Source organism: Clupea harengus, chromosome 15 (genome assembly GCF_900700415.2).
Source record: "Clupea harengus chromosome 15, Ch_v2.0.2, whole genome shotgun sequence".
Lineage (NCBI taxonomy): Eukaryota > Metazoa > Chordata > Actinopteri > Clupeiformes > Clupeidae > Clupea > Clupea harengus.
Window position 1 is genome coordinate 1,521,011 of NC_045166.1, and position 14,609 is coordinate 1,535,619.

The window sequence follows — 14,609 nt, forward strand, 5'->3', positions numbered from 1 at the left end:
ACGTACACTTCAAGCCTGAACTGTTGCCACTCAGCCCTTTTTTAAGGGCCAAGTATAATCAACATGGTTCACATTACAGACTTATTTGGCAACATGAAACTGGTTCCTTCGTGGCTGGGGGTTCCTGTTCATGGGGAACCATCTAAGAATCAGTTCACTGGTTCTGCCGGTGTAGCATCTCACTCTGTATGTTAGACAGTTGATAGGCTAGGTTGAATCCAAAGTCCTTATAGACAAGTCTCGCCACTCAACTGCCTCCGGGCAGCTATTTCAGGCAAACAAGGTCAGGCTCTTATCTCAATGAATGGGGAGCGACTCATAACTCCACATAGGATGGTCAAACAGACATTAAAAGTACATCACGTGAATCTGCATTTAAATCTGATATAAACAGTGTGAAAATTGTTTCCCCAACCACTCAAAAAGGACTTTATTTGACTTGCTAACTGCACATGCACCAAATTTCACACCGTGGCTATTACTATGGCAACAGTGGAAATAAACAGAGCATGCAGCGGAGACGAAACATCAGTTATGCCATTTCCCACAACGTGATTTGGTTCTTTATAATACAGGGCAGGACTTTCAGTTCCAAATCCGCCATGTTTAGCCTTACAGATTTCCTCCAGGTCCCCCCATTCATTTTCCCGTCAGTGATTTGTCTTCTCTCTTCTGACGTCTGTGGTTGGATCTACTTACATGTCTTTCCATTCTCAGACTGGCGCCTTCCCTCTGTGGCAGGGAAGACTGGTAACACTGACACGGTGTACAGGGTGTTCGGCTGAAGGTTCCTCAGGACAATAGCTGTCTGGGCAGCTGGGACCTGCTCCTGTTTAAAACACAAAGGACATTCTACCTTTGAGAGATAGTATCCTGTAGGTCTGTGCATGTCCAGGTGTCAGTTTAAGGTGAGAATTGGAATGTCTTTGAATTGGTGGTATTTAAGGTTAGATTATGATACGAATTAGTTGAAAGTTCATCAGGTAGTTGAGGGTAAGGGTAAGATAACAGGTTTATCGCCATGTCCTTGATATGAATGTCTTATACTCTTACCGAGTCCTCTGTTCCCCCAGCAGTAGGGACGAAGAAGATCTTGTACTGGCGTACGGCTCCATCAGCTGGATCCCACTTCACGTTCAGTGATGTCATGGTGGGGTCAGTCACTTGCAGGTTCTTCACGCCACCCAGGGGCCCTGGCGGAGGGAAAACACAATATTTTCATTTTACTGCTTTGGCTTCCAGTCCCAAATCATCTGACATCACAGCTCGCCACACAAGCCAAGATGTTGCGTAATATAGTGTATTTGAGAGCAGTTCAGATCACAGTGTGACTGTTTAAGGATGTCTGCGCCATATTGCCATTTCGAGCCATCATAATCAAAAATACATCACATCTACTAGGACAAGCCAAACAGTTACTCATTCCAGCCTTGTGGGTTACATTATTTTGAGGAGCGTTGTCCGATTGCTAATATACGACCGTCCAAAATAGCGCTGCTTTTTGGTTCTACTGTTTGTACATCCCAGGGAGCAATGGCTTTGAAGACACTCACTTGTTTTCCCGTTTTCAGACATGCGCTTGCCGTCCCCTTCAACATACACAGGGACCAGGGTAACGGTGTACAGGGTGTCTGGCTGAAGGCCCCTCAGGACTGTGCTGGTGGCGGTGGCTGCTACTTGCTCCTGTTAAACAGTCCAGAAACATTTCAGTCAGTCTTGGACCTTCTGTTTTAACCACCGACAATCAGTGTTAGGAACAGAATGGACGTGATAGAGAGAGAAAAAAACGTTAAGTTGCTGCCAACTGACCTGATAATTTTTAAGGATGACGTACCTCATAGTCAAACACAATATACATCACTACAACAGGAGTTGGAAAGCAACCTTTCTGGAGGATGGAAATAATCGTGGGAGAGGCCAGATGGGGGATAGCTTCTCAAGCTGCAGCTAGCCAGGAGCAGCACCCTATGATGCAGGGCTACTTAGGACTCTCTGAGATCTGCAATCACGCTGTTTAGACATGGCCCTAAATCAGGCCGGTCAGACTCGTTTTGAGTGCCAGAACCGGACATCTTGCATTCACATTACAGCCCAATACATCAAGAAGGAGGATTTTTTGGGAGGAGGCTGGGTACCCCCTGCTGGTGCAGAGTGTGACTTTTTGAGGAGCGGTAAGCTGACAGTCCTACCATGCCTACCATGCCTACCATGCTCTCTGCCCCGCCTGCGGCTGGTGCGTAGACCACCTTGTACTCGCGCACTTTGCCCTCGGCCGGCTCCCAGCGCACGTTGAGGGTGGTCATGGTGGGGTTGATCACCTGCAGGTTCCGCACGCCACCCAAGGGTCCTGGATGACAGGAAACCAGAGTGATAATGTGGATCGGAATATGGAGAGGAATTACTGGAGCACCACAGCTAAAATCAGAAAATATTACACTTACAATACTCAATACTTCAGCATGCAAAACTGGTGTAAAGCTGATATCGCATATGTCTTTCATCAGACGGGGTCTAAGCAGAACATTGTAAAGCTCTACCAAGTAATATTTTCTTCTAAGGGTGTGATACTTGAAGTCTATATGTGTCCAAAGCGGTGATGCTTAAAGTTTACATGCAACTTAGAAGTTCATCCCAGATATGGGCGGTAAATTCCTGTTGGGCATATTCCCTCTCAATGATGACCGTTTAATATCTACCAAGGCTATGAATGAGTGCTGTAACATTGAGACGACATACTTGTTGTTCCTTGGCCAGAGAGGTCCCTGCTCTCCCCACTGCGATAAACGGCAGCCACGGTGATGTTGTAGGGGGTGTTAGGAGTGAGCTTCTGGAGCACGACCTGGTTCTTCTTTCCTCCGACCTGCGTCTGTTTGAAAGCCACGAATCAACACTTGAGTCATTTTGTGTTTTTGGTTGCTAGAGTTCAACACTTGACATTATCATGCAAACGGAATCTAAACATACCCAGCACAAAGACAGAGCTTGTATATCAACTCGGATGTTTATTAATTTTGACATGATGTGGTCACTGTTTGCCGCAGAGGTCTAATAAATCTGCAACTGAATGAATAACCTCATCCCAAATCCTACCAGTGGGATTGAGGCCCATTTTCCCTCAGCTCATAAAGGAACAAGATGAAGACTCCCCAATCGTCCATTCTACATCCTGCAGCCTTTATTGAGTAAACATTTCACTTCTTAGGCCAGTCGGAGGATTACCTTGATGCAAGAGGCATATCTTCAGGATTAACTTTGGAATTAAGAGGTCACGAACAGTCGGGCGTTTACGATGAATTAGCCACAATAGCTAACGCAAACCACCGTTTGATTTGGTTGATATGCTGTTAATGTAGCCAATCTGATCATACTGGGTTTCAAATGGTCAAGAATAGTTGATAAACATTTGTCTAATGAAGTGAGTGGATTATATCAAAACAGCAAAGCTTAAAAAAAGGATGCTTCCACAGTGCCTAATTCATACAACACATTCCAACAAGATTACAAAGGCTGTGTTTCATTGTTATTACAATTGTGTCTCCACACCAATGTCTGTTGAAATCCCTCTGATAGATGATTATTTACATTTACAGCCTTTTATGAGATTTTTGCATGGGAAGTATGTCTAATGTCGAAGAGATCAAATCAAATCTCGTATGGAGACAGACCCTGAGGTCAAGGGTAATGTAATCCTGGTGAGCACCATACTACCAGATACTACTCTATTACTGTGCCAAATTCCTGAGCCCCTGAATCCATATGCTTCCATAAACACAGTGAGAAACAGAAAAAGAAGGGGTCTTTGCCAGGGCTATCAACATTTTCCTACAATGGATAGTAAAATGTGAAGTTGGCCCCACTCTCCCACAGAAATGGCTCATTACAGATATGGAATAGAGATCAACTGCGTGGGGTTGCTGAGAGGTATAGGAAAGACCTTGTTTGGGATCCAGATGAGTCACTACACGATAACTACGTAGCTGTTCCTGTGGAGCTTCCAGCTTTCCAGCAGGTTTCCTATTATAATTACCAACATAAGGGCCTAGTGTAGGCCTTGAAACATTTTGTGATAGTGCTGCGGAAAATCGGACAGGGAGGATAATCTAAGTGAAAATTCCCAAAATACAAGCACACACACACAGTGGTGTCCTACTTACAGAGCCCTCCTTCCCTCCTGTGGCTGGCTGGTAAGTGATCTTGTAGTTCTGGACCGGGCCGGGGGCGTGGTCCCACCTCAGAGTCAGAGTGGTGGTGGTGGCGTTGAAGACCCGCAGATTGGCCGGAGGTCCGATGGGATCTGGGTTCAGACACACACACACACACACACACACACACACACACACACACACACACACACACACACACACACACACACACACACACAGCCTCATGTCAACCTCACTGCTGTCAAGGAGGTGTGGAGGGAGGGTTACTAGACCCCCAAGGCCCCTTGCTGCTCCCAAGGGTCACACGGGGTGAGTGAGCTGGATGAAGCCGGGGGTATTATGGGCTGATGGGGTGGTGTGTGCTGGCCAGAGTGACACACATGTATATACAAATGCAGCCAGGCGGGTTACACATATGACATGCATGTCCGTTTAGCTGATGGCTCGTAAATTGATGACACTGATGGATGACAAATTATTTGATGACAGATGGTGGGATGGAATGACACAAGTGATAAGATGACACACAGTGACGACATGAATGACATGGATGATGACATGAACTGATGACATGATTGGCAGCCGGTGTTTCTGGTGGAATGTTTGCTCCGGTTCTTTAAGAAGTCACACGTTCTAGCGTTTTTTTTTGTTTTGTTTCGTGAGACCGGAGCTCATTAATGCGCATGCAGATGTTTTCAACTCAAAGTGTGTTTCTATTAACACTTTATCGCCATTGCTTGCATGACTGTTAAACATTTTGGTTTAATACGATGATAGCGTAACCTATTCCAGAGGACAAGACATACCAGGGGCAATTCTCTTTGGCTCTAGAAAAAAGATGTTGAAGAGAACAAAAAGTCATTAGAGTTCAAGTTCAGAATACGTTTCTTTGAATGGTTTGCGAGTAGGGATTGGAAGTGGCGGCGGAAGGGGTGGCGTGTCTTACTTGTGCGCTGGCTGCCCATGAGGTCCTCGCTCTCGGACTCGTCGGGGTAGATAGCGGTGACGGTCACATCATAGGGAGTGTCTGGATCCAGGTTCTCCAGGACCAGAGAGGTCTCATCACTGTTTAGGATGGCCTAGAGAGAGCACAGTGAGTTTCTGTGAGTCTGAATATAGGACATTTGGTGTGGAAAAACTATATGCTAAGCTAGCGCTAACACTTAAAACACTGTTTATCATCCCCCTTCTGAGTGGGTCAAAAAACTGCGCCAATGGTAAGAAAATTGTATGGTTAACTTCCTGGACAACAATGATATTTTCACAACCATGAACAGTACTGCACTGTATTGAACTATGACGTGCTCTGAACACTTACATTTTCAAAGTTCTGTTCACCCTTCTTGGTCCAGCTGACCCGGTAGAGCAAAACATCTGGGGCCCCGTGCTCCCACGTGGTTCTGAAGGAGGTCTGGGTCACGTCCGAAAACTTGAGGCCCTTGGGTGCGGGCACCACATCTACTCATACGGACAGACAAGAGAGGAAAACAGAGAGCACAAGCATTCTTTGAAGCTTATTGATGGTTGAACATATATATGGCAATATGCGACATGAAGAACACACTTGCCAATAAAGACGGTTTGAATCAAACTACACTGCCGAGAGAACAAGTAAGGGAAGGAGAGAGAGAGAGAGAGAGAGAGGAAGGGAGGGAGAGAGGGAGGGAGGTAAAGAGAGAAACAGGACCCAGAGTGGTCGTGATTACGAGGGAATCCTGGATGATGAGGCAAGCTAATGGCGTCAGCAGGCCTGTGGACCATGTGAGGTGTTGCTTGCGGGGCCGGTGCACGTTCAAACGTCCCCCCTTTATTGGAACAGAAAAGTGGGGCGTGCGCGGCATGCCATGCTCCGTGTTGCTGTGCGTGCCGGCCTGTGTTTGTGTGTGGAGAGGAAGTGCTCTTGTGTGACAGGGCTAAAAAACAACAGCTTGGCAGCTCATGTGGGACTAATGAGCAGCACGGCCCCATGCAGGGAGCGATAGCAGGGAGACAGACACACTGCCAGGAGTGCTATGGCGTAATACATGAGGAGCATCCAAAACCAGGGGGGGGGGGGGGAAGGAGGAGGGGAAAGATTAGAGCACAGATAGGACAGATAAACTTAGAGAATAACAGCGAGACGTAGGAGAAAGCAACGGAGAAAGGATGGGGTGGGGGTCGGGGGTGAGAGCAGAGGAAGGAGAGCAGACAGAGGGGAAAAAAAAACACTTTAAGCAGGTCAGCGTGCGCAAAAAAAAAAAAAAAAAGTTCCATGCTGGTGCGCTCCCCGCTGCACCAGCAGACATCTTCACACCAGGGGTCTGGCCTATGTTCTGGCCCGGACGAAACTAAATCTGGTGTCTAGGACTGCTGTTTCTTTAAAACCGGGTTGCCACGGCAACCCATCAATATTTGCCCACCTGTGATAGCGCTTCCAAGCATAGGGTTTCCAGGACCCTCGTCGTACACGGGAGTGACCGCAACGTCGTACTCAGTCTGGGAGAGGAGGCTGGTGAGAGGCAGCGTGGTGACATCGCCGTCCACTTCCACCTGACAGTTAGAAATGTGTCAGCAAGTTAGCCTACTTTGATTTGAGCTTCAGCCCACTCTTGGTTACTCTCAAAGGGTTCAGTCTGAGGCTTGCATATTTCCATGACGGTTGTGGAAAACCGCTCTGGGCTTGGAAAAAAAATGGCTGAAAGACTGACAGTGCATCTGAGGAACAAGAAAACTTAGCTTGGGGTGAACAACTTCTCTCTCGTGCTATTTAACATCTAAGCAAACACATACATTTGTGAAAACATCTGTTCACATTTCACATGACCAGCCAGATCTCCCCAGCAGTGTCAATGAGATCCTTTCGTTTTCACTTCTTGTGTTTTTAGACTTGAAGACAGAAAACGGGGATAAACACCGAGTAGGAACCCTGGGGAACCCTGGGGAACACAGAGGAGGAACCCTGGGGAACCCTGGGGAACACAGAGTAGGAACCCTGGGGAACACAGAGGAGGAACCCTGGGGAACCCTGGGGAACACAGAGGAGGAACCCTGGGGAACACAGAGTAGGAACCCTGGGGAACACAGAGTAGGAACCCTGGGGAACCCAGAGGAGGAACCCTGGGGAACCCTGGGGAACACAGAGGAAGAACCCTGGGGAACACAGAGGAACTCATCCAACATGAGATTTCATGTCTACTGATGAGGCATGAGCCCATTCAATATGTCAGCAGGTGACTTTGGTTGATAGAGATACTTCAAGATGCTTGAGGCCTTTGTGTGTGTGTGTGCTTTTAATTTATCTGTATATGTCGGAGTTGGTTTCTTTCTTGACATCACCTCTTTGAGTTCTCCTTCATCTGGCTTGTAGGTGATGATGTACTTCCTGACTTTGCCTGGGGAGGCATCCCAGGTGAGCTTGAAGGCGCTGTGGGTCACATCGGAGATGGTCAGCTTGCCTGCCGGGGGCAGGGGCACTGTGGGGAGAAGAGAGGGACAGAGACACAGAGAGAGATAGCTTTGAGGTCATCTTGGTCTGTTGTTCCTTTGTTCTCTGTTTATTTGGAATGTTGTAGTTCATACAGTACGTTTACATGCTATGCTAACATGCTATGCTAACAAACTCAATGAACTGAACAGGATATAACAAGCCGTGAAAGAATATCTATACATAAATCTGCAAAATTTGAATTTGAAAGGGCAATCAACTATAGATGAATATAAAAAATTATTAGAAAAGCTATGCGATTTCTGTAAGTAAAACTCCAAAAGCACAGGGGCTAGAGGGGGCTGACGTACAGGTGACTCCCGTGTCTGTGAGCGGGTTGCTGGCCGCCTCTCCGTGGAGCGCAAAGATGGACACAGTGTAGCCCGTGTTGGGGGACAACTGCACCAGCTGGACATCACTCACTTCAGCACCGACTCGCACCTGCACAAGGGAAAGAGGCACGGGGGAAGAGAGCGGTGGAGAAGATGGGAGGGGAGGAAGGGAGATGGAGAGACAGATAGTAAGAAGGGAGAGTAGAGGACATTGTGACAGCGAGTTTGAGATAGAGAGCAGCGCCGAGGTGAGTATGAAGAAGAGAGTGAGGAAGAAGAAGATAGGAAGAGAGAGGAGGGAATTCAGGGAGTGAAATGGAGATAGGGGGAGGAAAAACAGAGGAGTGGAAGCATAGACAGACAGAGGGAGCGAGGGAGGGAGCGAGGGAGAGAGGAAGTAAATGAAACCAGGCGTCAGTGATGAACACAACAACCAGACAGAGCTTGTCAAGAGGATGTCCGTGAACAGCTGGTGGACAGAAATAACTAACACCCGCTCCACCATGGGCCTGCAGGTCCCCAAACACTGATCCACTTTTCCAGAGAGTCTATCCTGACCACAGGAAGTAACAAAAAAAGGAAAAGAAGAAAAAGCTACACCTACAACCTAGTAACCCCCTCGCTTTCTCTCTCTCTCTCTCTCTCTCACACACACACACACACACCTATACATACACACACCTATACATACACACACACAAACCTCCCCCCATCCTCCCAGAGAATAGCATCTGTTCAAATCGTGTTTGGTTCATATCATCTCAATGACTTAAGGGGGAAATAAGAAGCAGGGAGCCAACATGACCTCATCCTTCCCATTACCCAGAGAGTCTGCTTTTTTCGTGGACCTTGCCTGAAACACCGCTGAAAAAAGCGCAGGCTCATTCATGCTCTTTCCTGTTCCACACACACACACACACACAGACACACACACACAGACACACACACACAGACACACACGCACGCACGCACGCACGCACGCACGCACGCACGCACGCACGCACGCACGCATGCACGCACGCACGCACACACACACAGACACACACACACACACACACACACACACACACACACGCGCGCGCACACACACACACACACACACACACACACTCCTCGACTCCGGCTCGCGCACCTTGGAGGCCATCTGGAGTGAGTCAGGGCCCCACTGGCACAGGAGGCAGCCTGCTGCTGCTGCTGTGTGTGTGTCTGTGTGTGTGTGTGTGTGTGTGTGTGTGTGTGTGTGTGTGTGTGTGTGTGCTGCGGCTGCTTCTGCGCTGCCTCTAGGATCTTATAAAAGGTGGAGGAAACGCTGACTGTGCACAAAGGCTGGCGGAGGAGGGGGGCTGGGGGTGTCTGAAGGAGCTTGTGTGGGGGAGCTCAGATGGGGGGGGGGGGGGGGTTCTGCCCAGAGGCATGGTTGGATGGATGGAGGAATGAGAAGAGGGATGGTTTAATGGAGGGATGGATGGATAGAGGGATGGTGGATAGAGGGATGGATAGATAGAGGGATGGTGGATAGAGGGATGGATGGATAGAGGGATGAATAGATAGAGGGATGGTTGAATGGAGGGATAGTTGGATGAAGGGATAGTTGAATGGAGGGATAGTTGGATGGAGGGATGGTTGAATGGAGGGATGGATGGATAGAGGGATGGTTGGATAGAGGGATGGATGGATGGAGGGATGGTTGGATAGAGGGATGGTTGAATGGAGGGATAGTTGGATGAAGGGATAGTTGAATGGAGGGATAGTTGGATGGAGGGATGGTTGAATGGAGGGATAGTTGAATGGAGGGATAGTTGAATGGAGGGATGGATGGATAGAGGGATGGTTGGATAGAGGGATGGTTGAATGGAGGGATAGTTGGATGAAGGATAGTGAATGGAGGGATAGTTGGATGGAGGGATAGTTGAATGGAGGGATAGTTGAATGGAGGGATGGTTGGATGGAGGGATGAGTTGAATGGAGGGATGGTTGGATGAAGGGATGGATGGATAGAGGGATGGTTGAAGGGGCGGCTCACCTCTTTCTCAGTGGTGGGTTGAGTGGCGTTCAGGGCGCTGTACAGAAGCATGTAGCCCGAGGCGCCAGACACCACCTCCCAGCGCACCCTCATGGTGGTCAGGGTCTCGTCATACACAGTCATGGTCTTCACTGCTGGCAGGGGAACTAGGGGGAGATAGGGACACACACACACACAAACACACACACACACACAGATCACATGAGTGGAGGACAGTAAGTAAGACAAAAGGCTTTCTTCACAAAGTCATTTAAAAAGAACTGGGGATGCCTGTAGGAGCTTTGCAGACTGAACAACTAGCAGGAAGGATACAGCTTAATTAGAACCAACTAAAAATTAAAACCAAATTAAAACCAACCAGCCAACAATAAAGACCAACAAAGCCGTAAAAGCCTTTAAGTTAAACAAATAAAATAAAACAAAGAGGCTTATGAATTGGTAACAGTAGGACTCAAACACACAGGACCAGACATCTACAGATTTTCTACCGACTGTATGCACACACAAAGAGGTAAGAAGGGAGAAGAGAAAAAGGGTCTAATAAAACACTGACTAAGACCCGAGGCAAAGCAGGGGCAGAAGGACAGAGAGAGGAAAGGAGAGAGGCAGAGATGAAGAGATGAAGTCCTCTCAGCACTTTACTTCAGGCGTATGCTAGAGGAGTGTGATAAACTCCTTATGGCCCACATTACAGGCACAAACATTCATTTATAAGGAGCTCCACTCAGAGTAAAGGCGAGGGTTACAAGCAGTGGTCTCTCCGTGACTGAGATGGTCCAAGCTGGAGCTTTAGCTCAAAGCGACAATAAAGGGAGCCGCAATGACTTCACGTTATTGTAGTGTCCAAGTGGCGTATGACAAAACGATAAGTACCCTTTATGGTCTTGAAAAGGGTCTTGTTATCCTCACTATAAATATCATAGAGAGAGATTTTAAAATAAACTATAAAAGGAGGAAAAGGGACCAGTTAAAGCCCAGAGTGTACTTTACATTATGCTAAATTATGTCAGTTTTCCTTTCTTTCGACTCCCACAATGAAACCAAGGGCGAGAAAACATTGATGTAGTATTTCTCAGCAACATTTTCAACCTTGTGGCTAATGCATTTTCCAGCTGGTCGTCTTACGAAAAACAGGAATTACCTCAGCATAATAACATATGGGAGTCAGCATGGTTTCTATCAGTCCCATTAAAACCAATGTGTGATTTTTTTTTTTTTATTTCCTTCATAACAATTTCTTCAAAAAGAGACGTGTTTTCGACAACTGTTTATGGTTTCCGGATAACAGACCAAATCTGTATGGTCATTCTGTGTGCGACTGACCCCCGAGTCATTCAAACAATGACATAATGCTGGCTGCAGACCTCGGAGGGAGTCTTTTGAGTAGCGGCGCGGCGCGGAGCGGTGCAGATGGAGATGGAGCAGAGAAGGAAAGTAAGACAAACGAAAGAGACGGAGTTACTAGATGAAGTGAAACGAAGAAAAAAAGGCAAACGAGAGAAAGAACGTCAAAGAACATCAAAGAACGTCAAACGAGAGAAAATGTGAAGCAAAAGTCAGAAAGCGGGGAAAGAGTGCTTTCACCAAATCTAAATGAAACATTACTGTGTTGAAAAGCACCTTTCATCCTTCTCCCCTTTGCTTACCTTATCCCTGCCAACTGTGTTTCCCCTGTGTGTTTTGTCTGTACACTAATCGCCTAATCAATGTTAGCCTCAAATACTTACGGGTGGTTTCAGTTCCTTTCAGGGGATCACTGCTGTCCTCTCCAATCACACTGTACACGTTCACAATGTACTCGGTCATAGGGGTAAGGTTCTGCAGCACGATGGTGTTCACCTCTCCATCCTCAAACACCTATCAAAACAGGGCAAAAAAGCAATAATGGGTGAGTCTTGTTTGAATAACTGCTGTCATACATACGGTATAAGAACAACAACATCATTACCAAATGATGAGGACTGTATCTTTTTGAACTTCCTGTCTCTCTTTGTTACAGTGGTCATAGCACCTCACAGCGTTGGGAAAGGGCTCACTTATCAGTCAGAGACCTCATTGAATCTCCAACACAACTCACTCCAAGGCCTATCTCTTTGGTCATTTCCTCCAAGTGTTTATTTTTCTGATAACAATCAGGATGTATAACCATTAATAAAGTATCCATCTATCTATCTATCCATAGTGTAAGTACTCCAAGCATACAGCTTATAGCAACTTCAATGTTGAACCAGAGCTTATTGTTTATTTGGAATGTTGATTATGAATTCAAATAATTTAAAGTACAAAGGATCATACCCCCAACCTCAAGTCCCTTGGTTAAACTAACATTTGGAATCCGAGGGCATAGATGGAGTCATTAAAAAAGACAATGAAAATGAACTTGTGATAGAAATATATTTAGTTTCTAATAAAAACTCCTCATAATCTACTCTATCGGTTGTCCTCAGGACAATTACTTCAGGACACAGTATAAAGCTTCTCTATGTCCTATTGTCCTTTTCCCCTCAAAAAGCAGAAGTAAAAAGTGGATCACAGAAGGAGAAAAACAGAGAGAAGCCAGTGACCTTGATTCACCCAACAGAGCTTCGGCATCCAAGAAGTTTTTGGAATTCATTATTAGAATGTGTTGGAAGCACTACGGGTCACACTGGACGGGCCAGCTAGTGCAGAATCAATTCAAGCAAACCAAAACAATATACACATCCACTCACACACGCAACACACGCTCTAAAAATAAGATAGAACCTTTCTCCGTGAGTGCCTGACTGAAGCTTGTATTGAGTTCTGTGCCCATTGAGTAATTTAAAACTTTCGATCTGTCCCAGGGCCAAAGGAACTGTCCATGTGGAACACTTATGCAAGTTCAAACTCAGTGAATCTAGTCGACCTAGAGAAAACTCAAGTGCTACACTTTAGTCTCGCTTAGTGTCTCAGCCGGGTTTTATGACCCTAGCGAGGAGCTCGTTATGTGAGGGGAGTTGGGAGAGGAAACCTCCAGGCACCACTCCTGAGGTATGGGGAAGGTGAGAGGTGAGCCGTGCCGGCTGCGAGGCAGAGGTCTCGAGCCGAGACACAGATAAACACTCTCCAGTTGAACCCTTTCGAAAGTTCACACCCATTTCCCTCAGCGAAGCTTTCAAATAAGAGTCCATGAATGACTGCAGCTTAAATGCAGTAGTTGACATAAATAATCACAGGTTTTTTCTTACCACTTTGGTCTCTCCTCCAGCTACGGGCACGTACTCGATGCGGAACCTCTCCACCGGCTCATCAGGAGGCATCCACGTGGCACGGAAAGAATAGTGAGTGACCTCTGAGGTTTCGAGGTCGGTGGGCGTCCCTGGGCCTCCGCCTGGATGAAGGGTGAAGGGAAGGGTGAAGGGTGAAGGGTGAAGGGTGAAGGGTGGAAAGATGAACAGCCATGTCAAATGGTTTGCAGGGTGCATTTGCTCTTCCTCTCAATCTCCTTGTTTCCACTGGAGGGTTGTATATCCCTAATCTAGAAAGTTCTTTGGATGTACACTTCACAGCCATTTGCTATTTTTTGATGAACAGATTCAAACTGATCATAAACTTTTATCATCTCCCATAATTTACATGCTCGCAACAAACAAAAAATGGCAAGACTGGATATGATATCCATCTCACTCTGCGTGCAGTGAGGGCCAGAGCGCATTAATTATGGGGGAACCTGTTTTCTCCAAACTCCAAGTCAGTTTATCATATTGAGGGAACAAATCTGCAGAGCTTCTTGCAAGCTTATCAAGTTCTAACCACCAGCACAGTGCCTCCCTAACATACTATGAGAACTTTTTCTTGGAGAAGCCTCTGGCAAATACCACAAGACAAATCCTCTATAAATCAAGCTGACCTGGTTAAGTAAAGAGATCTTAGTAATAAGCCGGGTGACAGTGAGGAGTCCAGATGGTTGGTGTGTGGTCATAAATATGTGAGGAGACGGGTCGGAGAATGTGGATGACTGTACCTGGGCCCTTGACACTGTTGCAGAGGTTGTCAGTGAGCTCATCCACAATGTCCAATAAGAAGCTGAAGTCGTTCACATTATACATGTGGATATCTTCAGGGTCAGAGGCGATGGTCCTCAGCTCACCCTCATCTGCATTCTTCACACCTACAACCCACAACACACACCACCTGTGACTTATATGATATGGTTATAGTTATGGTTATGCTTATGATTAAGGTATTTAGCAGACGCTTAACTCTTGTCGCTTGTCCAAAGCGACTTGCAAAACATTTCGAAAAACATTGCACACAACAAAAGTAACCATTTAAAATACAAATCTAAAATAATGAAATGATAATAACAATTCCAAATATCAAAACTATGATTATATCTACTCTTCAGTAAGTATATATGTATGTATGTAAGTATGCCTCAAACAAAAGAACGATATCACGAAAGGAGTGGATGTCGATGGCTCACCAATGGCGTAGAGCTCAATGCCCGTATCCTTGAGGCTCTGTGAATTGCCGATAATGTCATCCTGTGATTTGCCATCAGTGATGAGCACACCAATTTTGCGCGAGTCAGGGCGCAGACCCACGTTGGGTCGGAAGTTGTTCTGTAGGATGTAGTTAAGAGCAAGACCTAGGGGACAAGGTTA

General features: G+C 46.5%; 1 protein-coding gene across 6 annotated transcripts in view; it reads right to left on the reverse strand.

Moving 5' to 3' along the window:
* The window catches only part of col12a1b (collagen, type XII, alpha 1b), a 70,678-nt gene that overhangs the window by 30,696 nt on the left and 25,373 nt on the right, over positions 1-14,609 (reverse strand). For 4 of the 6 annotated variants that reach the window (XM_031581587.1, XM_031581582.1, XM_031581583.1 and 1 more), the window contains exons 19-35: positions 14,429-14,593; positions 13,967-14,113; positions 13,191-13,333; positions 11,709-11,838; positions 9,982-10,127; positions 7,938-8,067; positions 7,479-7,615; positions 6,563-6,692; positions 5,482-5,621; positions 5,110-5,242; positions 4,970-4,990; positions 4,155-4,294; positions 2,737-2,866; positions 2,199-2,347; positions 1,554-1,683; positions 1,054-1,193; positions 700-829 (exon numbers count right to left, since the gene is read on the reverse strand). In XM_031581587.1, the coding sequence (XP_031437447.1) occupies positions 700-829; positions 1,054-1,193; positions 1,554-1,683; positions 2,199-2,347; positions 2,737-2,866; positions 4,155-4,294; positions 4,970-4,990; positions 5,110-5,242; positions 5,482-5,621; positions 6,563-6,692; positions 7,479-7,615; positions 7,938-8,067; positions 9,982-10,127; positions 11,709-11,838; positions 13,191-13,333; positions 13,967-14,113; positions 14,429-14,593 (2,241 nt within the window). The remainder of the gene's footprint in view (positions 1-699; positions 830-1,053; positions 1,194-1,553; positions 1,684-2,198; positions 2,348-2,736; positions 2,867-4,154; positions 4,295-4,969; positions 4,991-5,109; positions 5,243-5,481; positions 5,622-6,562; positions 6,693-7,478; positions 7,616-7,937; positions 8,068-9,981; positions 10,128-11,708; positions 11,839-13,190; positions 13,334-13,966; positions 14,114-14,428; positions 14,594-14,609) is intronic. The other 2 variants (XM_031581584.1, XM_031581585.1) reach the window with 2 other exon arrangements.